The sequence below is a fragment of the Pelophylax lessonae genome (assembly GCF_965119305.1).
Source record: "Pelophylax lessonae genome assembly, chromosome: 1".
NCBI classification, from domain to species: Eukaryota; Metazoa; Chordata; class Amphibia; order Anura; family Ranidae; genus Pelophylax; species Pelophylax lessonae.
Genome location: NC_138768.1, coordinates 392,590,612 through 392,617,686, shown reverse-complemented (window position 1 = coordinate 392,617,686; position 27,075 = coordinate 392,590,612). Strand labels below are relative to the sequence as shown.

General features: G+C 48.6%; 1 protein-coding gene across 1 annotated transcript in view; it reads left to right on the top strand.

Annotated features, from left to right (window-relative positions):
- The window catches only part of PSIP1 (PC4 and SRSF1 interacting protein 1), a 346,309-nt gene that overhangs the window by 175,908 nt on the left and 143,326 nt on the right, over nucleotides 1-27,075 (top strand). The window contains exon 10 of the mRNA XM_082273564.1: nucleotides 10,138-10,336. Within this exon, the coding sequence (XP_082129690.1) occupies nucleotides 10,138-10,336 (199 nt within the window). The remainder of the gene's footprint in view (nucleotides 1-10,137; nucleotides 10,337-27,075) is intronic.

The window sequence follows — 27,075 nt, the reverse complement described above, 5'->3', positions numbered from 1 at the left end:
TCTTCATTTGACCCCAGATTGTTTCCAAGATCTCCAACGGGCGGTTCAGGATCTCCTCGCCCAGGGGGTGATCGTCCCGGTGCCACATAGGGACAGGTTTCGGGAGGTTTATTCAAATCTGTTTACGGTGTCCAGAAAGGAGGGCAAAGTGCGTCCGATTCTGGACTTAAAGTTTCTAAACCACTTTGTGCGGGTTCCGAAATTCCTTATTGAATCCCTCCGATCGGTGGTGGCCTCTCTGAGCCCAGGAGATTCCTGGCTTCTATCGACCTCAAGGATGCGTATCTACTCATTCCTATATTCGAGGGTCATCAGAGGTTTGGCTCCAAAAGTGTTGGCTCCTGTTCTGGCCCTGTTGCGGGTGCAGGGGCTCGCAATCCTTGGATATCTGGACGCTCTCCTGTTAAGGTTGAGTTCCAGTCCAACTCTGTTGCGCGATCTTTCAACCACGGTTCAGACGCTCCTGGAGTTTGGGTGGACCATCAATTTTCAGAAGTCGACATTGTTCCCTTCTGTTCATCTCCCTTACCTGGGAATGGTCCTGGACTCCGCCCATGCGATGGTTTTCCTGCATGCGGTGCCTGGGATTGATGGTGTCAGCCTTCGAGGCCATACCGTTTGCACAGTTCCACACACAATCTCTTCAACACCGGCTCTGACGGAAGGGAAATCCTTCCAGCCGTTTGTTATGGACGGTGATCACCACGGACGCCAGCCTGTCGGGCTGGGGTGGCATTCTGGGCAAATTGTCTGCCCAGGGCACTTGGTCGGAGGAGGTATCTTCCCTACCGATGTCTTGGAACTGACTAGGACTTGGATCAGACTATGCTTGCTCCGTTGGACGGATCATCTTCGGGGCCGCCCTGTGCGTGTGCAGATGGACAATGCAACTGCGGTGGCTTACGTCATTTACCAAGGGGGCACCAGAAGTGCCCGGGCGGCCCAGCAAGTGACAAAAGTTCTGTTTTGGGCCGAGACTCAGGTCCCGGCGATTTCAGCAGTTCACATTCCAGGTGTGGAGTACTGTCAGGCCGACTATCTGAGTTCTTTTGACCCCGGACCAGGGGGAATGGTCCCTACACCCGGAGGTGTTTCAGGTGCGGTGTGCGCAATAGGGATCCCCGGACGTGGATCTGTTTGTGCCTCCTCTAAACAACAAGGTGGGAAGGTTCGCGGCAAGAACACGCAATCCTCTGGCAGCCGCCTCTGACGCGCTGGTGGTGCCTTGGAATCGGTATCGCCTGATTTATGCCTTCCCCCCCCCCCCGATCCAGTTGTTGTCACGGTTCCTTCGCAGGTTGGTCTCGGATCCCGAGGTTGGTGGTCCTGGTGGCCCCAGACTGGCCGCGACGGTCTTGGTACGCGGACATCATGCTAATGGTCGTCAAGCCTCCCTGTGGCTCCCCTTACGATACGATCTGTTGTCTCAGGAGCCGATCTTCTATCCTGCTTTGCAGTCGCTGGCTTTGACTGCGTGGCTGTTAAAAGCCAGGTCTTGAGAGATCAGGGTCTCTCGTTGGCGGTCATTCCTACCTTGCTTAGAGCTAGGAAGGCCTCGTCCGGTAAGATTTATTATCGTACCCGGAAGGCTTACTTCGCCTGGTGCGAATCGCAGGGTTTCCATCCTCGCTCCTTTACGGTGGCGAGGGTGTTAGATTTCCTGCGATCCGGTGTGGACCAACGTCTTGCGCTGGCCACTATTAAGGGTCAGCTATCTGCGATGGCCATTTTTTTCCAGCGCCCCTTGGCGTCAAATTCCTTGATCCGTACCTTTATTCAAGGGGTACGTCATCTGGCCCCCCTCGAAGGGTGCCCTTACCCACTTGGGACTTTAATTTAGTTCTGTCCGTTTTGCAACGTCCTCCCTTTGAGAACATCGGGGAGATTCCTCTGCCTGCGCGGTCACCGAAAGTCGCCTTTCTGGTGGTGATCACATATGCTCGCAGAGTGTCGGAGTTGGCGGCCCTGTCTTGCCGCTCCCCCTACCTGGTGGTTCATAGGGATAAGGTGGTCTTGCGACCTCATCAATCCTTCCTTCCAAAGGTGGTGTCTGAAATCCATCTCCGTGAGGACATTGTTTTACCTTCGCTGTGTGCAAATCCTAAGCATCCTGAGGAGTTTGCCTTGCATTCTTTGGATGTTAGGGCGATCAGGGTTATCTGTCGTCTACCGAATCCTTCAGAAAGTCGGATTCTCTTTTTGTCCTTCCTGAGGGACCTCGGAAGGGTATGGCTGCGTCTGCAGCAACCATTCCTGAATGGTTCAGTCGGACAGTTGTACAGGCTTATTCGCTTAGGGAATGGGTTCCGCCCTTCCCTGTCATGGCGCACTCTTCCGAGCGGTGGGTGCGTCTTGGGCCTTTTGCCATCAGGCGTCGGTGTCCCGGTGTGCAAAGCGGCGACCTAGTCGTCCGGGCACACCTTTACAAAATTTACAAACTCGATGTTTAGGCATCGGCAGATGCCTCCCTTGGCCGCAAGTTATGAATGCGGCAGTACTTTGGGGGAGACATGTTTTTTTTTAGCCTGTCCCCTCCTGTTGGGGTTTTTTCCCCCTTGGTTATTTTGCCTTCCTGGGTTTGTTCGCTCCTGTTGAGCTTTCCTGTTACCCAGTGGGTAACCTTTCTGGTTCAGATACGGTTCTTTTATCTGACCTTGGGTGCTTCGTTACCTTTTGAGACGGTTGCGTTTCCCACCCCTCATGTCTACACTGCTTTGGGACATCCCATAAGTGAAGACTTTGAGTGGGCGGCGACTGTCAGAGGACGTAAGAGAAAATAGAATTTTTGTAAGAACTTACCGTAAAATTATTTTCTGAGTCCTCGGACAGTCGCCGCCCCCACCCCTCTGTTGTGGTTCATGGACTATCTACTGCTTGCTACCAAACTGAATTGGGAATGAGGCTAGCCGGGGGTATTGGACCAGAGGGACAGCCCCCTGTAGGTGTGTCTATGCAAAGTTTTGTGAATGTTTCTAACAAAATCTTCGGCCTAGCTTACTCCTGCGGACAAGAGGTCAATACCCATAAGTGAAGACTGTATGAGTGGGCGGCGACTGTCAGAGGACTCAAAGAAAAGACTTTTATGGTAAGTTCTTACAAAAATTATATTTTTACATCTTGGCAAACCTAATATGCAGTACTCAGTGACAGATGGAAAATGGTAGTGACGTATACACATCCACACAGGTTGAATTTGATGGACTGAAGTCTGTCTTCAAACCTTACTAACCATGTAACTATGTAAAATAATGAGGTATTGTTAACCACTTGACCACTAGAATGTTTTTATCCCCTTCATGACCAGGGCATTTTTTTTTTGCTATTCAGCACTGTGCTACTTTAACGGGCTATTGCTTGGTCATGCAACACTGAACACTAATTAAATTTATATCTTTTTTTTTCACACATAGTTTTTTTGGTGGTATTTAATCACCAATGGTTTTATTTTTTGCTATATAAACGGAAAAAATACCAAAGATTTTGGAAGCGGTTTTTTATTTTTTAGAAAATATTGCAAACAATCTTTCTTCATACATTTTTCCTAAATGTAGCCTGCTACCACTTTGGTAAAAATAACCCAGGTCTGTGTGAAAGTCATACAGTCTACAAACTTTGATCAGTCCTGATGTACTGAGGCCCTAAATGCCAATACAGTACTAACTTTTTTGGAAAATTAATCAAATGAAATTAAATTTCAGTGTTTCATTTTCATACAGTCACCAGTGCAGTTCAGTGTCGTCTTTTGACTGGTGTGCCAGTGACCAGGGATACTGGCTGTTGACAGTATGTAAAGAAGAATATGTTTTTTTCTCTTCTGTCCTCCCGACAGTCGCCGCCCCTCATATAGTCTTCACCAATGGGTATTGACTTCCTCTCAGCCTTCTAATCTTTCTTATGATTTTTATTTGCAAGGATGTCAGTTTTTTTCTTTGCTTTACTAGCTGTTTATTTTGTCAGCTTTAGTTTTAGTCGGATCTTCGTATGAAGATGGATTTTGCGGAGCTGGGAATCGGACTGGCCGCCCTGGCTCTCCAGGGCAGAGGGTCAGATGGATCCCCAGCCCACCATCGAGCGTTCAGCTATGTGTTCGCCCTAGCACTAAGAACGATCCATCCCTGTTCGCAGCAGGGATGCAGCCTGTGAGGTGGCTACCTCACTGGACACATCTGCGGTTCAGTGCTGCAGTGTCCTGCGTTTGGCTGACGGCATTCCCTGTCATCTGAGGACAGAGGCTTTCCGTTTCATAGAGGCACCCCACGCCATCCTGTACAGGTAAGTACTTTCTGTGTGGGGCCTCTGTCTGGGGTGGCAGTCCTGTGTTGCTGTGTGTTCCCCCATGTCTGTGCGTTTGTGGGGCTCCCTGATGCGATCCCTGCGGGGGTCTTTTTTATTGCACTGCTGGCGCTGTGTGGGCTTGGGGGCCTCTCTCCTGGGTCACTTCTGTGTTTTGGAGGCGCAGACTATGTGTGCGGCGGCCGCAGCAGGTAAAAACCGCGCGGTCCGCCATTTTAGGTGTGGGCAGCATGTTTGGCTTCACTGTGGGCTTGTTAACAGCTTGCTATGTAGTGGTTTTGGCGCCATCTTGTGTGTGTGACAGAACGATCATTCCGAGCACATGTCGGCGGCCATCTTGCCGAAGCCTCCCATTACTTCCTATGGGCAGCCATTTTCCCTTAGCCCTGCAGCACATAGTTCAGCCTCTGGTGACCTCACTTCCTTTTCCTCTGGAGCAGCGATCGGTGTGGTAACACTCTGTGGGGCTCTGCAGACTGTCTCTTCCATATTTCTCTGTTTTATCCCTTCTGGCTCAGTTTTGTCCCTTTTGAGGGGTCTGTGTTCACAGTGTATCTAGCGGTGGGCTGCGCAGTCCGCAGCGCTCTTAAAGGGCCAGTACTTTTTTCTGCAATGGAATCTCAGGACAGCAAATTCCCCCCAGCCTTGGTGGGGGACCCCAGTTCCGCTGAACCCCCTGTTATACCTAATTTGGCCGCTGTGGTGGCAACTTTAGTGTCCAAAATGGAGGTGCTGATGGCTGAACGAGCTGCTAGAAAAAGGCCTAGAATATCTTTCTCCTCTGATTCAGATGATGTGGCTGGCCTGCCCTTTTCAGGGTCTCGCTCGTCCCTGGACCCGCTGGCGTCTGAGGCGGAGGTGGAGGGGATAGATGATTCTCCCCCGGGGTCGCCTGAAGAACGCGCAGCTATGGATGCGTTGATTTCTTCTGTAAAAGAAACACTACATTTGGAGGATGAGCCCAATCCTCCGGGCATTGTGTCCTCCTTTGGTACACATAGGACCCGCAAGTCGGCACAGGTTTTTCCCTGCCCCGCTGAGTTTAATCACACAGTGAATGAACAATGGCGCAGTTTGAAACGCCCCTTCACGGTGCCTAAACGGTTTCAACTGCTCTACCCCTTTGCACCTTCTACGGATTTGCGCTGGTGTGTGGCCCCCCAGGTGGATCACACTGTGGCCGTGTTGAACAAGACTACTTTGGATCCCACTGATGATACCCCGGTTTTCCGGAATTCTACGGACAGGAGTTTGGGGTCGCTTGCCCGCCATGCCTACACGGTGGCGGGTTCCATGCTCAAACCTATTTTTGCTTTTGTCATTGTGGCTCAGGAGGTGGCAGATTGGACTAAGGTGCTTAGACGTACTCTCGCGTCTGATTCTGCCCCACCTGCTTACGCTGGACATGGTGGACCAAATTCATCAAGGGGTCATGTATTTGTGCGATGCGGCCTTGAATGAGGCCCCTTTGGCTGCACGCCTGTCTAGTGTTGCGGTACTTAACCGTCGACTGACCTGGCTGAAGAGCTGGTCGGCTGACCAGACGTCACGGAAAACGGTGGCTGATTTTCCCTATGCAGGGTCTCTCCTTTCTGGCAAGGCTTTAGATACTTTGGTGAAAGGAGTCACTGGGGGCAAAAGCACTCTGCTGCCCCAAAATCCAAAGAACAAGCCTTTTCGCGGCAAGCGGGGCCCCGCCTTTAGACCCAATCAGGGGTCCTTTCGTGCCTTCAAGCCACAAAACAAGGGCAAACCTTTCAAGGGCCAATGTGGCCAGAAAAAGCCCTGGGCGGGCAAGCAAAAGTCCGACCATGCCGGTGCGGCGGCTCAATCCGCCTCTGCCTGAAGGCACGCCCTCACCCGTTTCAGGGGTGGGGGGACGTTTGCGCGATTTCCTCCAACCTTGGCTGCTCCGAATTCCGGACAGGTGACAGGTAGGTTCAGGAAATCATTCGATCAGGATACAAGATCAAATTCCTTTCACGGCCGGCGGACAGATTCTTTCCCTCAAATCTTCATTTGACCCCAGGGCGCCTACAGGACCTGCATCAAGAGGTGCAGGACCTCCTTGCCCAGGGGATGATTGTCCGGGTGCCTCATCTGGACAGGTTTCAGGGGTTTTACTCAAATCTGTTCACTGTGCCCAGAAAGGAGGGCAAGGTGCGTCCGATCCTGGACTTGAAAGCTCTGAACCGCTTCGTGCTCTGTGGTGGCCTCCCTGAGTCCAGGGGAATTCCTGGCCTCTATCGACCTAAAGGATGCGTATCTGCACATCCCCATTTTCGAGGGTCATCAGAGGTACCTCAGGTTTGCCATAGCGGAGGTACACTATCAGTTCGTAGCGTTACCTTTTGGTCTCGCTTCGGCTCCAAGGGTCTTCACCAAAGTGCTGGCGCCTGTTGAGGGCACATGGCATTGCGGTCTTGGGATATCTGGACGATCTCCTGTTGAGATCGAGTGTCAGTCAGAGCCTGTTGCGCGATCTGTCGACTACGGTACAGACGCTCCATGAATTCGGTTGGACCATCAACGTTCAGAAGTCGACTTTGTCTCCTTCGGTTCGTCTTCCCTATTTGGGGATGGTTCTGGACTCTGCTCAAGCGAAGGTATTTCTGCCGGAGGACAAGCTCCGGACCCTTCAGAACGAGATCAGGTCTCTCAGGGACAAAGAATCTTCGTCGCTCAGGACCTGAATGCGGTGCCTGGGGTTGATGGTGTCAGCATTCGAGGCGATACCGTTTACTCAGTTTCACACACAGTCTCTCCAAGCGGAGATCCTGGCTAGGTTGGACAGACTACCTCAGTCCTTAGATCTGAGTGTCTCGTTGAGTCGCCAGACCAGAATGGATCTTCTGTGGTGGCTTCAGTCCCCGGCTGTGTCGGAAGGCAAATCCTTCCGTCCGTTACTGTGATCGGTGATTACCACGGATGCCAGCCTGTCGGGCTGGGGTGGAGTCCTGGGCAACCTGTCTGCCCAGGTAACTTGGTCGGAGGAGGAATCCTCCCTTCCAATCAACATCTTGGAATTGAGAGCGATCAAACTGTGTCTCTTCCAGTGGTCGGATCGACTTTGGGGCCGTCCTGTACGGGTACAGATGGACAATGCTACCGTGGTGGCTTACATAAACCACCAAGGGGGCACCAGGAGTGCCCGGGCGGCCCGGGAGGTGACCGATATTCTGTCTTGGGCCGAGGCTCATGTCCCGGCGATTTCGGCAGTTAACATTCCGTGTGTGGAGAATTGGCAGGCAGATTATCTGAGCCGCCAGACCCTGGATCAGGGGGAATGGTCCCTACACCCGGAGGTCTTCCAAATGCTGTGTGCGAAGTGGGGATCCCCGGACGTGGATCTGTTCGCGTCTTGGCTAAACCACAAGGTGGAAAGGTTCGTGGCAAGAACGCACGATCCACTGGCGGACGCCTCGGATGCGCTGGTGGCCCCTTGGCATCAGTATCGTCTGATGTATGCCTTTCCTCCGATTCAGTTGTTATCCAGGTTCCTTCGCAGGTTGGCCTCGGAACCGAACTTGGTGATTCTGGTGGCACCGGACTGGCCACGCCCGTCCTGGTACGCGGACATTGTTCACCTTCGAGTCGCGCCTCCTTGGCGGCTGCCATTGCGAGAAGATCTGCTGTCTCAGGGACCGATCTTGCATCCTGCTTTACAGTCGCCGGCTTTAACGGCCTGGCTGTTGAAAGCCAGGTCCTGAGAGACAGGGGTCTCTCCCCAGAGGTCATTCCTACCTTAATCAAGGCTAGAAAAGCCTTGTCTGGTAAAATTTATTACCGTACCTGGAAAGCTTGACGAGAGTGTTGGCTTTCCTACAGTCTGGTGTGGACCAGCGCCTGGCGCTGGCCACAATAAAGGGCCAGGTATCTGCACTGGCTGTTCTTTTTCAACGCCCTGTGGCGTCTCATTCCATAATTCGCACCTTTATTCAAGGTGTGCGACATTTGGCCCCTCCCCGGAGGGAGCCTTTACCTCCATGGGACTTGAACTTGGTTCTGTCCGTGTTACAGCGTTCTCCCTTTGAAAACATCCGGGAGATATCGTTGCCTCTGCTGTCTAAGAAGGTTGCCTTTTTAGTGGCGATCACTTCGGCTCGCAGGTTGTCGGAGTTGGCGGCGTTGTCTTGCCGCTCTCCTTACCTGGTGGTTCATAAAGATAAGGTGGTCTTGCGACCTAACTCGTCATTTCTCCCCAAGGTGGTGTCTGACTTTCACCTTAATGAGGACATTGTTTTGCCTTCGCTCTGTGCGATGCCTAAGCATCCTAAGGAGGTTGCCTTGCATTCCTTGGATGTTGTCCGGGCGATCAAGGTTTACCTGTCGTCCACTGAATCCTTTCGGAAATCGGATTCCCTCTTTGTCCTTCCTGAGGGACCTCGGAAGGGCATGGCTGCGTCTGCAGCGTCCATTGCCAAATGGATCAGACAGACGATTGTCCAGGCCTATGCTTTGAAGGAACGGGTTCCACCCTTCCCTGTTAAGGCGCACTCTACCAGATCTATGAGTACGTCCTGGGCCTACCGGCATCAGACTTCGGTGGCCCAGGTGTGCAAGGCTGCGACTTGGTCGTCGGTGCACACCTTTTCCAAATTCTAGAAGATTGATGTTCTGGCGTCAGCTGATACCTCCTTTGGCCGCAAAGTTCTCTGTGCGGCAGTGCCATAGGGCACCCTTGTTTTTGTGGGTCCTTGGTTGCTGGGGTTGTTTATTCCCTGGGTTATTTGCTTTCCTGGGCTGTTTTCTGTTGCCCGGAGGGTTCTCTTACTGTGCGTGTAAGGTTCCTTTCTCTAATGTGGGTACTGCGTTGCCTTTTATACGGTTGCGTCTCCCACCCCTCATGTCTACACTGCTTTGGGATATCCTATTGGTGAAGAATATATGAGGGGCGGTGACTGTCGGAGGACGTAAGAGAAAACTGAATTTTTGTGAAATCTTACTGTAAAATTCCTTTCTCTGAGTCCTCCGACAGTCACCGCCCCCGCCCCTCTTTTGGGGTTTTTTCTTGTACACTTACTGCTATGCTACCAAACCGAGTTGGGATGGCTACTGCAGGGGGGTATTGACCAGTGGGACAGCCCCCATGGGTGTGTCTGTTAAATGCTTTTGTTTTTAACAAGTCTTATGCCTAGCTACTCCTGTGGAGAGGCAGTCAATACCCATTGGTGAAGACTATGAGGGGCGGCGACTGTCGGAGGACTCGGAGAAAGGAATTTTACTGTAAGATTTTACAAAAATTCCAATTTTTTTTTAAACATCCTGTCAGAGTAGTTCAATTTCACCATAGTTGCACTGGCGTACTCTGATGGGGGTGTGATCAGTGTTTTTTTTTTTTTTTGTTTTTTTTTTTTTTTTTACGCTATTTTTGCTTATAACCGTAATAATCACTGTAGTGATTAGTTTTATCTGTCATTAATAGCTTTCATTAATATCTGTCTGTCTTGGCTTTCTTTAATGACAGTTTGATAACTAATGTGACCTGTGATTGGCTACAGCTAATCACATGGTACAAGGCACAGTGATCCAGGTTACCTGTGGGCCAATCACAGAATCACAATAGTAATTCGAACAGTCATGAATGGAAGCCATTTATGATTTTATGAATGTTTTGTTTACATTGTAATTGTGTGATTGCTCTGACCGATCATAGTGATCACATGATACCCCGCCCGCTTAAAGCAAATCCTTAGCAGGGTAACACAGCTACCTTATATTTAGTTTCTGTATTTAGAGGTTTGGCTTGATTTTAATGTAGTGTGCTACAAACTTTTTTGTTATCCTAAGTTCCTCGTTTTTTTCTTTTTTTTTTTTCTTATGCTGTAATTTTTTTGGTTTCAGAATTGATGAAGATCAAGTAAAAGCGCTAGAAAAATCTCCAAAACTACTTTCTAGAAAGGTTGATGAAGCAACAAAGGAAAATGATGACAAACCGCAAAAAGAGACCAGCAAAAAAGATGTTGAAACAAAAAAAAAGGTTACTGGAAAAGTGGATTCAGCTTCCCATTCAGAATCTGAAGATGAGCAGGAAGAGGGAAAGGTAAGACTTTTAAAAAAAAAAATAAAATAAAAATAATCGGTTATCCACATTTTTTTGCCTTTTTTTTTTTTTTTTGAAGTTAAAACTATACTGTGTTATACTATTCTCACCAAGCAATTTGAATTACAATAGTAATGCTGGGTAGCGTCCTCACTTTCCTCACAACAACCCTAACTTTTCATGTTGTATATTCCACATTCTATTACAATATTTGTAATATCTAGTCCATAATGACACGATTGGATCATCAAATTTCTACAGACATTTCCGCTGCAAATTTTATGCTAAAAAATGTTACATCTCAAAGGTTTTTTTTTTTCTAATGCAGATCTGTTGACTGGCCTGCTATTATTGTGTCAGCAGAATTTGAGATTCTTTAGACCAGGTTACACACCCCCCCCCACACACACTTTTCATATTACCAGTTATCACCAGCCGGTGCCCATTAGAACTTCTGCTACCTGTCCTTGGCTGACAGGATTTTAACCCAATGTGGTGTTCTGCTGTTGCAGCACATTCATGTTGTGATTTAACTACTTACTGACCGCAATATTGCGGTTTTTACTGCTATAAGATGGCAGCTCTGCAAAAGTTTCTGTGTACATATGTGTGATCCTCCACTTCCGCCTGGAGGGGGCGCGCTGCTTCTGCTGTGATTATTCACTGCAAAAGCCAATCTGCGGGTGATGGGTACTTGGTGTCCTCCGACACCCGCGGATCGTCTGTAAACCACACAGAACAGGATCTCCCTGTGTAAACAAGGCAGATCTTCGTTCTGATCGAGTTAAGGGATGGCTTGTGTTCCTGCAAAGTAGGGACTAGAATCAATTTCTTCCCCTAGTCAAAGCCACACACTGTACAAAAACTGGCTAGGCACACTTTTAACCCTTTGATCGCTCTAGTTTTTTAACCCCAGCCAGTGTCAGTACAGTGACGGTGCATAATTTTAGCACTGATCACTGTATTGGTGTCACTGGTTCCCGCAAAGGGTCAGTGTCCAATTGTCCACCGAAATGTCGCAGTCCCGCTGTAAGTCGCTAATCGCCGCCATTATTAGAACAATACAAAAAATAAATATATCCCATAGTTTGTAGACTCTATAACCTTCGCTTAAACCAATATATACTTGTTTTTTTTTTTTTTTTTACCGAAAATGTGTAACAGAATACATATTGGCCTAAATTTTTGAAGAATTTTTAATTTCCTCTTTCGTTCATTCATGGACACAGCTCCATATCGTCTTTGACCTTTGGGTTATGCTGCCCCCTACATGGGTAGGACATTAGGCGGAAAAATAACTTTCTATAGGGAAGTCCCAGGGGGTATATCGCCACTTCCTGTTCTAGCACTTCAGCAGTTTTTTTTCTCTGCCTAGTCAGGCGCAAGGACCTAGTTCCTTTGGTGGGATCTCTGGTCCTAGCATTTTTTTCCTTTTTAAACTGAACTTTTTACCTTTTTTGTTTTTTTCTTTCTACAATCACGTCTGTTCCTGTGAGAACTACAATTAACTACAGTCTCCCTAGTCTGGCCAGTGAGCACGTGCAGACCCCACCGCCACTCTTGGTCGGCCGCGTCATAGCCCCACTGGACGGGGGCTCGGCAGCGAGTGAAACACCTTGTAAGGATGTATGCGATCGGCTTGTGGCCTGAGTCGCAGCGTACCTCTGGCCCGCAGCAAATTCCAGGATGGGGAGGTGATCTGCCCGGAGTGGTGCCTGCCCGGTTCCAAAGGTGTGGTGAGTAGTGTCCCCCCCCTCTACTCTGGGAAATTTTGGTGTGGACGTGGGCTCCTAGGGTTGGTAGGCCCCCTTGTCTCCTTCCTACCTTAATGGCACCCATGCGCTAACCCCCTCCCCTCTTCTGAGGTGGCCCCTTTGTGTGGGGTGAGGTGAGCTGTGACTGGAGGGGGGAGTGTGCCGCAGAGGCTCTATTTGAACAATGTGTTTGGTAAATGACCTGGGGGGGTCCCTGTCTAGGCCCTCCGTTGCCGGTCTTCAGTACCTGAAGGGTCCCGGGAGTCGTGTGGTGCCGTCATTTTCCCATAGCCTGCTGTATGGGAGCTCATGGGCCATGTTTTTTGTGATTTCTAGTGCAGTTATTGCGGCAGCCATTTTCTTGTAGCCGAAGGAGCGGTGCTCGGCGGAAGGCCTCTAGTGGCGGTGCATCCGTTTCCAATTCCTTGATGATCAGCAGGCAGCTTGGCGCTCTCTGTCCCTCCAAAAATCAGTGTTGGCGAGTTCCTTTGGCTGTATAGATCTCACTCTTTCTGCTATAGCAGCGCTGCTTGGTGAGCTGGGACCTGTGGTGCTATCGGTGGGGGGTTCAGCGTTTTTACAGTCTTTTTTTTTTTGTACAGAAATTGCTGGCGGTTATTAGGTTATCATGGAGCCCCAAGAGCATGTGTCGCCACCGGACCCTCTCTCAGAATCTAGGGGACCCTCTGGGTCTCAGTCCACTCTTGCCGCCATGACGGTGGTCCTGCAGACACTTTTGTGTCCCAAAGTGGATTTAGCTCTTCAAAAGAGATCCAGTAAAAGGCGCCCTCCGCCTTCACTTCCTCTGCATCCTCGGATTCTGAGGCTGATTTGGCCACCGCGGACACGAGTCACCCTACGGTGTCCACATACTTCTAGTGCTCTGATAGTGAGGATGATTCCTCTTCCACCACATCTGTGCAAGAAAAGGTGCTTGTGGAGGCACTGATTGAATCAGTGCGGGAAACTTTTATAAATGGTGGACACAGCAAATGATGCGTCAGCTGCACCGGTGCAATTTGACACCTGCAGACCATCCAGGGTGAATAAGGTGTTCCCCTTTCCTGCCTATTTTGACGAGATTGTCGCTAGTCAGTGGGGTTCCCCAAAATGCATGGTTGGGATACCTGAGTGTTTTGCTAGGAGGTATCCTTTTGAGGAGTCCCTCTTAACCACTTACGGACTGCCCACCGTGTATTTACGTTAGTACTTTGACGTTAAATACCGGGGTTCTGGCAACACATGGCTCCATTTTTTTTTTTCTTTTTTTTTTTCTTATTTAGTGTAGATGTGAGATCAGGTCTTTTTTAACCCCAGATCTCACATTAAAGAGGTCCGGTCATGCTTATTTCTGTTACAAGGGATGTTTACATTCCTTGTAATAGGAATAAAAGTGATCAATTTTTTTTTCTTTTTTTTTTTTAAGTGTGTAGATAAAAGATAAATAGGAAAAAAAAATGAAAGCTCCCCTTAGTTACATAGTTAGTGAGGTCGAAAAAAGCCATCCGTCCATCCAGTTCAACCTATGATGTGCATGTGTGTTTGCTGTTAACCGTACATTGTATACCCCTGTATGTTGTGGTCTTTTTAAGGTGCCCATCGAATAGTTTTTTGAAACTATCGATGCTCCCTGCTGATACGACTGCTTGTGGAAGAGAATTCCACATCCTTACTGCTCTTACAGTGAAGAACCCCCTACGTATTTTAAGGTTAAACCTCCTTTCCTCTAGTTTTAGTGAGTGGCCACGTGTCTTATTGTATTCCCTTTCTCTGAATAGTTTGTTCCTTATGCTAGGGTCGCCAGTACAGTAATTGTACATTGATATCATACCCCCCCTCAATCGTCTCTTCTCCAGAGAGAATAAGTCCAGTGCTTGTAGTCTTTCCTCATAGCTGATGTCCTCCATTCCCCTAATTATTTTTGTTGCCCTTCTCTGGACTCTCTCCAGTTCCAGCACATCCTGAGGACCAGTGCCCAGAACTGGACAGCATACTCCAGATGTGGCTGGACCAGAGTCTTGTAGAGAGGGAGAATAATCTCTATTTCTGGAGTTAATCCCTTTTTTTATGCATCCCAGTATTCTGTTGGCTTTGCTTGCAGTTGCTTGGCATTCCATGCCACTGCCAAGCCTGTTGTCTACCAGTACCCCCAGGTCCTTTTCCATCCTAGACTCACCCAGAGATTCCCCCCCTAGTGAGTAGCTTGCTTTCTGGTTTCTGGCACCCAAGTGCATTACTTTACATTTTTCAACATTAAACCTCATCTGCCATGTAGTTGCACACCCCATTATTTTGTTCAGGTCCGCTTGTAAGGTTTCCACATCCTGCATAGAAGATATTGGCATGCTTAGTTTAGTATCATCCGCAAATACTGAGATTGTACTAGATATCCCCTCCTCTAGATCATTTATGAATAAATTAAACAGGATTGGTCCCAGGACAGAACCCTGGGGGACCCCTCTTTCCACACCCGCCCAATCTGAGTACTCCCCATTAATCACCACCCTTTGCACTCTCCCCTGGAGCCAGTTCTCTATCCAGGTACTCACCTTATGGTCCATACCTACCTTCCTTAGTTTGAACAGTAAGCGTTTGTGGGGAACGGTGTCAAAGGCCTTTGCAAAGTCCAGATACACCACATCCACAGGCTTACCTTTATCTAGGTGGCAGGTCACTTCATCATAGAAGGTTAATAGATTGGTTTGGCAAGAACAATTTTTCATGAATCCATGCTGATTACTACTAATACCATTTTCATTACTAAAGTCTTGTATGTGGCCCCTTAACGTCCCCCCCAAAATCTTGCAGACTACTGATGTTAGGCTGACTGGCCTATAGTTACCCAGGATATATCTCTGCCCTCTTTTAAATATTGGTACCACGTTGGCTTTTTTCCAATCAGCTGGCACTATACCCATCTGTAAACTATCCTTAAAGATCAAGAATAATGGTCTGGCAATCACCTGACTGAGCTCTTTAAGAACCCTCGGGTGCAAGCCATCCGGTCCCGGTGATTTATTTATGTTAAGTTTCTCTAGTTTGGTTCCAAGTCTATCTTCTGTTAGCCATGGCGGTACTTCCTGAGGTGTGTTATCTAGTTTGGCCTTACAAGCTGGGTTAGTGTAGCCCCCCAATTCTTTTGTGAAGACGGAAGAGAAGAAATTATTTAACACTACCGCCTTTTCTCTATCCTCTGTGGCCAAATCTTTTTTGTCGTCTTTTATGGGGCCAATGTGTTCTGGCCTCGCTTTCTTAATATTTATATACTTAAATATTTTTTTGGGGTTCTTTTTACTCTCTTCCGCTATGTCTCTCGTGTCCCCATCCCCGTTAGCTCGCGTGCAGAAGCGAACGCATACGCAAGTCGCGCCCATGTATGTAAACTGTGTTCAAACCACACATGAAGTATTGCCGTGATCGTTACAGTGAGAGCAATAATTTGATGTAAACAAGCCACTTGTCATTCTCCCCTGTGTAGAAACAGTGATAATACGGTTCTACTATGTAGGACCGTTGATCACTGTTCCTACACCTCAAGCCACAGCCAATCAGTTAGAATCACGCCCCTAGGGACACACACCACCCCTCCCTCTCAAAAAAAGTTAACCCCTTTACTGCCAGTGTAATTTTACAGTAACAGTGCATATGTATAGCACTGATTACTGTAGAAATGTCACTGGTAACCCCAAAAGTGTCAAAAATGTCAGTCAAGGGTCCGATCTGTCCGCCGCAATGTCGCAGTACTGCCAAAAAAAAAAAAAAAAAATGCAGATTGCCGCCATTGCGCGTTAAAAAAAAAGACAAAAATCTTTCCCTTAGTAAACGTGATAACTTTTGCGCAAACCAACTTTTGCGCAAACCAATCAAAATACGCTTTGCGATTTTGGGGGGGGGGGGGGAAATTTCATATAAAAAGTGAAAAATATTGTTATTTTTGCAAAATTGACGATTTTTGTATATAGCGCATGATCAAAAAATCGCACAGGTGATCAAATACCACCAAAAGAAAGCTCTGTTTGTGGGGAAAAAAAGGACGTCAAATTCGTTTAGGTACAGCGTCGCACGACCGCGCATTTGTCAGTTAGTCACACAGTGCCGAATCGCAAAATAGGCCCTGGTCAGGAAGGGGGTAAAATCTTCCGGGGCTTAAGTGGTTAAGAGCGGTGCACAAATACAGTGTAATAAAATATATTGCAATGATCTCCTTTTTATTCTCTCTGGTTTTTGCTAAAAATGAATATATAATGTTTGGGGGTTCGAAGTAATTCTCTAGCAAAAAATGATTTTAACTTGTAAACAACAAGTGTCAGAAAAAGGCCCGGTCCAGAAGTCGTTAAAGAAACTGACAGTTCCATCGGTGGTGGATTCTCAGGTCTCCAGGTTGAATAAAGTCACACTTCTACCTGTGGAGGACGCTCCGTCCTTTAAAGATCCTGTAGACAGGTAGGCTGAATCTCTGGTCCGCTACCTTTTCACCGTGGCCGGTTCAATTTTGAGGCCGTGTTTGCTATAACCTTGTTCTCCCAGGCCTTAACGGAATGGTCAAAGCTTCTGTGCCAGGATTTGGAAGGGGGTCCGCATCCTCCTGAACTGTCGGAGTTGGTGGATCAGTTAATACAGGGGTTACAGTATATCTGTGATGCCTCTCTGGATGCGGCACCTTTGGCCTGCAGGGTATCCGTGACAGCGATGACTCTGCGCTGCATGATTTGGTTGAAATGCTGGTCTGCGGACCTGGCCTTCAAAAAAGTTGCTGATGGATCTCCCCTTGGTGGGGGACTGATTGTTGGGAGCTTCTGTGGAGGAGATTATTAAAGGCCTTATGGGAGGTACAAGCACCCTGCTTTTGCAGGTTACTAAAAGCAGAGCCTCCCACAAACATGGTCCTGTCTTCTCGGCCCACAAGCAGCTTTCGTCCTGTAGGGTCGCAGAACAAGTGTTCTAAATCCTCCCATGCCTTCTTGGGAGGTTCCAAGAGACCCTGGGGTGATAATTTTAAAGCTGGCCCCGCAGACAAGCCCTCCTCCGCCTGACGGGGCACCCCTCACCCATACATGGGGTCTTCTTTTCGGATCCCTGGACCTCTTGTTCAAAACAAATGGGTCCACAAGTTGATCCAATCTGGTTACAAGACAGTTTCAGTCCTTGCCCCCGGAAAGGTTCTTTCCTTCCAACCTGCGCCGTTTTCCGGATCGGCTACAGGGCCTTCTTGGGCGGTTCAGGATTTGTTCTCACAAAGTCATTGTACTGGTTTCAGAGTCGGAATGTTTTTCTGGGGTTTTTTCAAACTGATTTACTGTTCCCAGGTAGGAAGGCAAAGTCCATCCGATCTTGGACCTCAAGGCCCTGAACCGCTTTGTGGGGGTTCAGAAATTCAGAATGGAGTATATTCGCACGGTAGTGGCATCCCTTCATCAAGGGGATTTTCTGGCCTCTATCGATATCAAGGACACCTTCATATCCCAAGACATGTCGGGCATCAGCTTTTTCTTTGCTTTGCTGTAGGCGAGGAGCATCAGTTTGTGGCATTATCCTTTGGTCTCGCTTCAGCTCCACGGGTGTTCACAAAAGTGTTTGCCTCTGTGTTAGCCTTGCTCAGGCAGAGGGGTACTGGGGTACATGGACGATCTTTCTGCGAGCAGAGTCTCTGTTTGTCCTACGGGACACTTTGGGCTTCATTGTGTTAACTTTGCAAGAGTTTGGCTGGATGCTGAATTTTCAAAAATCAGCTCTGACTCCATCCAGCAAATTGGACTACCTGGGCCTGACCCTGGATTCGGCCTCGGCTCAAGTGTTTCTTCCGGAAACATAATTGCTGAAGTTGCAGCATGCGATTCGGCTCCTGTTGTCAAATCGCAAGTCATCTAATACCGGACCTCTGCAAAAGGTGATTTTGACCAAATGGGACGGGACAAGAATCCTTGGTCCCTGAACAATCTGATCCTGTTGAGCTGGGGTATGAAGGGGTCCCTGATATGGTGGCTCCATTCCCCAGCACTCCAGCAGTTAAAGTCACGGGACGGGGGTTTCCACGAATGCCAGCCTTGTCCAGGTGGGAAGGTGTCTTTGGCACGGAATCAGCCCAGGGAGTTTGGTCTTGGGAGGAGTCCAGCCTGCTGATATCCTGAAAATTCGGGGATCGGGCTTTGCCTTTTCCACTGGATGAAGGGGTGCAGGGGTGTCCAGTAAGGATTCAATCGGACAACGCCACGGCTGTAGCATATGTTAATCATCAAGGGGGCACCAAGAGTGCCCTAGTGGCCAGAGAAGTGGCCGGCATTCTAAGGTGGGTAGAGCGCGTTGTGCCAGCCCCCTCTGCCTTGCATATTCCAGGGGTGGAAAATTTGGCAGGCGGTCTACCTCAGTCGGCAGGCTCAGAGTCCAGGCAAATGGTCCCTTCAGCCGGAGGTGTTTCAACAGCTGTCTCCAGTGGGGGGACCCCCGATGTGGACCTGTGAGCCTCTTCTCCTCTCATCGGAAGGTTTGAGGTTTGTGGCAACAGCTCGGGATCCTCTGGAAGACGCTACGGACACTCTGGTGGCTGACCGGGGGTGATGAGTTCCTGGGGGGTGCCCTGCGGCTCTCCCTCTCTGCTATAGCAGCAATTTAGTTGTGCTGGGACCTGTGGTGCAGCTAGCGCGCCGGCTGGGCTCACTTAGTGTTTTTCCTCACTTTGCCTGTGGGAGTCCCAGGAGCAAATTTCACCACCTGATCCCATCTCAGAGGCGGCGGGTCCTTCTGGATCCCAGTCCACCCTGTCCATTGTTGATATGGTCTTGCAAAAGAGGACCAGCAATAAGTGTCCACCCCCTTTCCCTTCCTCCTCTGTCTCCTCAGATTCTGATTCTAATCTGGCCGCCGCGGACCTGAGGCACCCTGCTGGGTCTGTATCCACGCACCTTGAGTGCTCTGATATTGAGGATGATTCCTCTTCTACTGCAGCCGCACATGGAAAAAAGCACTGATTGTATCTGTGTGGGAAACTTTAAAAATGGAGAATGCAGCTGTGTCTGAGGCGTCGGTACCCGAAAATCCTCAAAAGCAGCAAAGATTTTTCCTTTTTCCGCCTATTTTGACAAAATTGTCACGTGTTAGTGGGGTTTCCCTAAACGCTATGTGGCTATACCAAAGTGTTTCGCTTGAAGGTACCCCTTTGAGGAGTCCCTATTTAAAAAAAGTTGACAGTCCCACCTGTGGTGGATTCTCCGGTTTCCAGGCTGAACAAATCCACTCTTAATTCTGGTGGATGAGTTTCCAGCTTTTAAGGAACCTTTTGATAGCAAAGTGGAGACCTTGATCCCGCACATGTTTACTATGGCCAGTTCAGTCTTTAGGCCGGGGTTCACCATTGCCTTGGTGTCTCAGACCTTGACGGAGTGGGCTAAGCTTTTGTGCCGGGATCTGGAGGGGGTACCTCTTCCCCCTGCCTTTGCAGAGCTGGCAGACCAGTTGGTTCAGGGTTTACAGTTTATATGTAATGCCTCTCTGGATGCGGCTCCTTTCGTTTCTAGGCTGTCTGTGACAGTAGTGGTCCTTCGGCACATGATATGGCTGAAATGCTTGTCTGCGGCCCAAGCTTCCAAGGTGGCCTTATCTGGTCTCCCCTTTGTAGGTGATCGCCTGTTTGGGTCTTCCCTGGATTAAATCATTATTGTAAGCACGAATGAGCAGGGCCCTCTGATTCCTACTGTATTAAAGTGTATTGTATTTGTACTGTCTACCCTCAAGTTGTAAAGCGCTGTGTAAACTGTCGGCGCTATATAAATACTATATAATAATTAAGGGAGTCACGTGAGGGAAGAGTACTCCTCCCACAGGCTTCCAGAGCAAGGTGTCTTGTCGCAGACGTGGTCCTTTTTTCTCAGCTCATAAGCGGCCTTTTCGTCTGTGTCTCCAGACAAAGGGACCAAATCTGTTTCGACCGTCTTCGGAGGTTCCAAGAGGCCCTGGCTTTGTAAGCCTAAAGCAGTTCCTTCCAGACCTGCAGACATGCCCTCTTCTGCCTGTAGGTAAAAAAGAAAAGGTTGGGACTTTAAATGAAAGACCTGACCAGGCTGACAGTAAACAAATGGAGTTACATTTATTGGTCTATACAGATGACAAACATTAGTATGACATATATACAGATTAGATAAAAAACTGGTGTTCTTAGCGGTAATAAAAACTGGTAAATGGCCCCCAGAGCTAGTATACATAAAAACCAATATGGCAGTTACAGAAGTAATACAGTAGTTAAATTAAATCACAACAGAATTGAACTCAAAATTCCAACAATAATATAATATAGTATAATCCCAGCATCCTAAACTCAACGCGTTTCGTGGACTAGTTGTACCACTTCATCAGGAGTAGATGTCTGAATCTATAAAAGATATATATATATATATATATATATATGTATGTAAAAAAAAAAACAGCAGCAATGGTCATAGATGAAGACTGGGCTGGGGAGAAAAGGGGAAAGAGGTCCCCAAATTGACAAGCCTTACATTGCAATGGAATAAATACTGGTATTGGAGGTCAGGCATGGCACCGGATGTCTCCCACGGGAGCAGAGGGTACACAGGGCAGGCGGGCGAAGATGAAGGCACCACGCACCAAAGAGTGTGGGCTGGGATAAATATAATAAGGATAATAAAAATAGTGCATATAAACAGCAACAAGAGATATCTATCAGTTATTAGAATCTATAGTAGGGATGTATGAATCAAATGAGAATATCATAGTGCTGCTTACTAGATGCAAAAGTGAATAGAAATATAGCCAAGGTGGGAGTGACACAGAGTGTAGTGGAAAAAAAGGTGAACCAGGAGTGTATGGGGCTAGATAGCCTGGGTATAAGGCAAGTAATAATGGGGTGAGAGACCCAAATGTAGAGACTCAAGAAAAATAGTGGGACAAAGTACAACCATAGATTGAAGGACAAGAGAGGGCAAGAAAAGAGACCAAACCAATGGGATGAGTGGTGAGGGGTAACATCCAAAGGGTCAAACCATACAAGAAAAAGGCAGAAAATAGTACCAAAAGTATGGCCCAGACTGTCAGCCAGTGTGCCTGCATCCACCAACACGCCGCCCCACACTGTGGTCCCTGTGTCACGCCAGTGTGGGATAGGACTCGCCACGAGGATGGAAACCGCCATAGGCAGACCACTGCAGTACACTGTAGATGGATGCGAATTGTCGGCGCAGTGGCGCCAAAATGACGTCATGTATCGGCGCAAGTCGTGGTGCGGAGGCAACGCCCACCAGATCCTCCGTGTCACATAGGGCAAAGGGAGCAGGGGAGACTGTCCACCACGCTTCGGAGCTCCCGGGACGAGATGAGCCATCCTCCAAACCCAATATATGCATAGTGTAACATACTACAAAAAGCAATAATATTAGATAAGTATCCAATCGTGGTATATAAAAAGTATATAGCACCCCCTATTAGTCTAAGGGGGATTTGTTTGGACATGGCATATAAAGGCATGGGAATATAGGCTAATTATATGCAGTCAAAACAATATATGCCTGTCAGCCAAGGTCAAGTCAATCTATCCCTAATCAAATGCCCTCTTCTGCCTGTAGGGGCGCCCTCACTCGTATCTGGGGTGGAGGTATGTCTTCACTTTTTTGCGGACCTGTGGACCTCTCTGATTCAAGACAGGTGGGTCCACGAGCTGATTCGGTCCGGCTACAAGATGGAATTTCGGTGTTATCCTGCGGAGAGGTTTTTTCCTTACAACCTTAGTTTGTCCCTAGATAGCCTGCGTGGTCTCTTCGGTACAAGATTTGCTACTCCAAGGGGTGATTGTACCCGTTCCAAACTCGGAACGTTTTCAGGGTTTTTATTCAAATCTTTTTACAGTTCCCAGGAAGTAAGGCAAAGTTCGTCCAGTTCTGGACCTCTAATCCCTGAACCACTTGTGCGGGTACGGAAGTTCTGGATGGAGTCCATTCGTATGGTAGTGGCATCCCTTCATCAAGGGGATCTTCTGGCCTCTAGCGATATTAAGGACGCTTACCTCCATATCCCGATATGTGGGGCATCAGCGCTTCCTCCGCTTTTGCTGTGGGTGCAGAACATTATCAATTTGTGGTGTTACCCTTTCGTCTTGCCTCGGCTCCTCGAATAGTCACAATTATGGCCCCGGTGTTAGCATTGTTGCGACAGCTGGGGATTGTGATACGGGGGTACCTGAATGATCATCTTCTGTGAGCAGAGTCTCTGACTGCTCTGAAGGACTGTGGACTTTGCAGGAGTTAGGTTTGACATTGAATTTCCAGAACTCTGCTCTGGTTCTGTCCATCAAGTTGGACGATCTGGGTCTGACTCTGGACTTGGCCTCAGCCAGGGTGTTTCTTCCGCTGAACAAGCTGCAGGACGCCATTTGACTTCTGTTGTCTCTCAGGACTTGCATGCGGGTGCTGAGCCTAATGGTGTCTACTTTCGAGAAGGTTCCGTTTGAACAGTTCCACACGAGACCCCTGCAGAGAGATTCTTGCTAAGTGGGACAAGAATCCACAATCTCTAGACAATCTGATTATGCTGAGCTGGGGTACGAGAGGGTCCCTGATCTGATGGCTTCGCTCTCCCAGCTCTTCGACAGGGTAAATCCTTCCTTCTCCTGTACTGGACGGTGGTCACCATGGATGCCAGCCTGTCCAGGTGGGGAGGTGTCCTGGACACGGATTGTGCTCAGGGGGTTTGGACTCTGGAGGAGTCCAGACTACCGATTAATGTATTGGAACTTCTGGTGATCAGACTTTGTCTGGCCCATTGGACGGTTCATCGTCCGGTGTCTGGTACGGATTCATTCAGACAATGCCACGGCCATGGCATATGTTAATCACCAAGGGGCCACAAAAAGTGTCCTAGCTGCTCGGGTCTTGGACCAGGGAGAATGGTCTCTTCTTCCGGAGGAATTTTTCAGCTGTCTCCGGTGGGGACTCTCTGAGGTGGACCTGTTGACCTCTTGCCCCAACAGGAAGTTCAGAGATTCGTGGCAAGGTCTCTGGATCCTCTAGCCGACGCCACAGACGCACTGGTGGCTCCTTGGGGCCAGTACCATCTGGTATATGCCTTTCCCCCTCTAAAACTTCTGCCAAGGCTTCTGCGAAGAATTGAGGTAGAAGAAAATCTGGTCATCCCAGTGGCCCCAGACTGGCCTCGCCAGTCTTGGTACGCTGATCTGGTTTGGCTGGTTGCCAATGCCCCATGGCGACTCTCTGAGAAGACCTATTGGCCCAGGAGCCGATCTTCCATCCTGCTTTACAGTCGCTGGCTTTAACGGCTTGCCTGAAGGATAGGGGGTTGTCTGACTCTGTGATTCCCACGCTGTTAAAAGCCAGAAAATCCACCTCCTAGGAAGATTTACCATCGCGTCTGAAAGTCATTCATTGTGTTGTGTGAGTCTCTGGGGGTTTCTCCCCATTCCGTTTTGGTAGCTCGAATTTTGCCATTCCTCCAAAGAGGTGTGGAACGGCTCCCGGCCTTGTGGATTTTCTTTCAACATCCTTTGGCTACGCATTCCTTGGTCCGCACCTTTGTTCAGGGGGTTCGCCACTTGGCTCCACCTGTGCTGTCTCCGTTGCCTCCATGGGATCTCAATTTGGTACTGTCGGTTCTTCAAACTGCCTTTCGAAAAATATACGAGATTCTTCTGCTTACATTGTCCCAGAAGGTGGCCTTCTTGGTGGCAATTACTTCTGCATGCAGAATTTCAGGACTTGCTGCTTTGTCTAGTCCACCTTTTTATATGAGGGTTCACAGAAAAAGGTGCTTTGCCCTTGTCAGTCGTTCCTTCCTAAGGTTGTCTCTGGTTTCCATCTGAATGAAGATCTTGTGTTGCCTTCCCTGTGTCCTAAACCTAGGCATCCTAAGGAGATTGCCTTGCATTCTCTGGATGTGGTTCGGGCGATCAGGGTGTACCTGGCGGCTACCGAGTCATTTAGGAAATCACTTACTATTTGTCCTTACGGATGGACCTCACAAGGGGTTGTCTGCGTCTGTGGTGGATACTGCGATCGACGTTCTTAAAACTACAGTTCTCCGTTTTTTGCAAAATGCACTATGGAGTCCCAAACTGGAATTTCACCCTCAGACCCACTCTGTGTGACTCCCGGACAGCCTGGCGACTATAGTTAATTTAGTCATGAAAAAGGTTGATAGCCGTAAATGGCTGCTGCCTTCTCCATCTGTGGAGGTGTCCTCTGATTCAAGCCTGATGTGGTTGCCCCGGATGTCTCCTTCCTGAGGGATCGCTGTCCTCGCAGTCAGATGGTGAATAGAACCTTCAGCTGCAGCGCGGGAACGTGCTTTGGTAGAAGCCCTGATTATATTTAGGGGTTGCTGGTGCCTCAAGCCAAAAGAAGTGGGACTTTGCGGGCAAGTGGATATATATACAAAAAACTTAAAAATATACAAAATAATTTATTACATAAATACTGATGGTGGTATACTTATAACAAAAGCATTGGGTGATAAATGTGCTTGAGACTAGAGCCCAAGTGTGAAGAAAAATAAAGAAGATTCAAAGGAATCAGTGACAGTAGTGAAACTGGTGACTTTAAACAAGGATTTTTTCTCTAATTTTCCAGTAGGTGTTTGTATGAAAGATTTCCAGAGAATAATCCTGAATTTCTGACGCGTTTCGGCTCTATCATGGGCCTTTTTCAAAGCGTTAGGTCACACAGTCTGTGCTAGAGGTGTAGCCACTATTTCTGCGTGGGAGCTCCTGTGTTCATTCGCAATCACAGCGGGAATCGTGTACTGCAAGTAGCAGTTTTTTTATATAGGCTGGTGGAGTGATCTTTCTCCAAGGTCCTGGGGATGAACTCCCCCCTCTCAGCCAGGTTCTTGGTATTGTGTCTGCTAGAACATCAGGTGAAAAGAGTTCCCTCGGCTGGCGCAGTGTACGTCCGTCCTCTCCTCTCTGCCTGAGATAATTTTATATTGTCATATTATTTTATTTTTAATATTTATGAAATACGTGATACCTTAGTATCTATATCCAGCAAAAGATTACCAGCGCCTTTTTACCTATTATACATACCTATTTATTGTTTTAAACAATTAAAGGGGCAGCAGGTTATAATATCTTTTTCTTAAAGGGCCAGGCGCCTTCACCAATTTTTTGTTGAATTCTACTCTTGTTCCTGTAGAGTATTACCCAGTTTTTTTCCATTTTGAGACCGTTTTTTGTGTCTGTGCTAGTCTCGGACAGTGACGGAATGGATTAGGGGTTTACGGGAGTCTTTGGACCCTGAGTCCAGGATCCAGGCTCTGGTGTTCTGTGTGATGCGTCTATGGATGCGGCTCCCCTGGTGGCCAGGGTCTCGGCCGTGGGCATGGTTTTAAGACGCATGGTCTGGTTGAAGAGCTTGTCGGGTGACCAAGCTTCTAAAAAAGCCTTGGCTGATCTCCCCTTTCTGGGAGACAGGTTGTTTGGCTACTCATTGGATGAGTTGATCAAGAGCCTGACTGTCGGGAAGAGTACTCTTCTTCCTCAATCCTCCAAGGGTAAGAGTTCCCGTCCTAAGCGGGGTCCCTCCTTTTTTGCTCAAACGTTTTTTTCGTACCTCTGGGGCGCAAGAAAAAGGTAAGCTAATCAGAACTTCTGGAGGTGCTAAGAAACCCTGGAGCAAGTCCAAGGCCAGTCAGTCCGGTGCTGCAGACAATTCCTCTTCAGCATGAAGGGGCGGCCTCACCCGTCTTAGGGGTGGGGGGACGTCTGCACTTCTTTCAGGAACCCTGAACTTCCTTCATTCAGGATGAATGGGCTCATGAACTTCTTTGTTCTGCGTACAAGATCAAATTCCGGTCTCGGCCAGGGGACAGGTTTTTTCAGTCAAATCTTTACCTGTCTCCAGAGCATTTGAAGGATCTGTGGGAGGCTGTGCGAGATCTCCTGGCTCAAGGGATGATTGTGTCCGTTCCCCAACAGGAACGCTTTCAAGGCTTCTATTCAAACCTTTTCACCGTGACCAGAAAGGAGGGCAAGGTGCATCCAATCCGGACCTCGAGGCTCTGAACCGCTTTGTGTGGGTGCAGAACTTCCGAATGGAATCCATTCGGGCGGTGGTGGCTTCTTTGAATCTGGGATTTTTTGTCTTCCATCGATCTCAAAAGATGCCATCGATCTCAAAGATGCCTATCTCCACGTTCCCATATTCGATCATTTGACATCAGCGATTCCTCCGCTTCGCGGTGGCAGAGCAACACTTTCAATTTGCGGCGTTACCCTTTGGTCTCGCCTCGGCTCCCAGAGTTTTTACCAAGGTCCTAGCCCCTGTGCTGGCCTTGTTGCGTCAAAGAGGTATCTCCATTGTGGGGTCTGGATGATCTCCTGTTGCGAGCAGGTTCCCATTCGGATCTGCTGGAAAACATCTCCATCACAAATCTGCCCTGACTCCGTCTGTGCGGGTCACCTATCTGGGGCTAATCCTCGTCTCTGCTCTGGCGAGGGTCTTCCTTCCCTTGGACAAGCTTCGGAAGTTTCAAAGGGCGGTCCAATTGTTGATGGAGGCTGATCAGTCCTCCTTGTGGGCTTGCATGAGAGCCCTGGGTCTGATGGTTTCGACCTTCAAAGCAGTCTTGTTTGCTCAGTCTCGCACGAGACAGCTGCAGAAAGAGATTCTGTCACAATGGAACAGAGCTCCTCGGTCATTGGACCAGAAGATTTAGTTGAGCCATCTCACGAAGTCGGCTCTCTTGGGGGATCCAGTCACCTGTCCTGTGCCATGGCAAGCCCTTCCTGCCGGTGTTTTGGACAGTGGTCACCAGGGACGCCCCTATCAGGCTGGGGTAGAGTGCTGGGGAAGCTCAGGGGACTTGGGCGTCGGAAGATTCTTCCTTGCCGATCAATATTCTAGAGCTGAGAGCGATCAAGCTCTGCCTGCTTCACTGGATGAGTCGGCTACACGGCTCTCTGTTCGGGTCCAGTCTGACACTGCCACGGCCCTAGCTTGCATCAATCATCAAGGGGGCACCAGGAGTGCC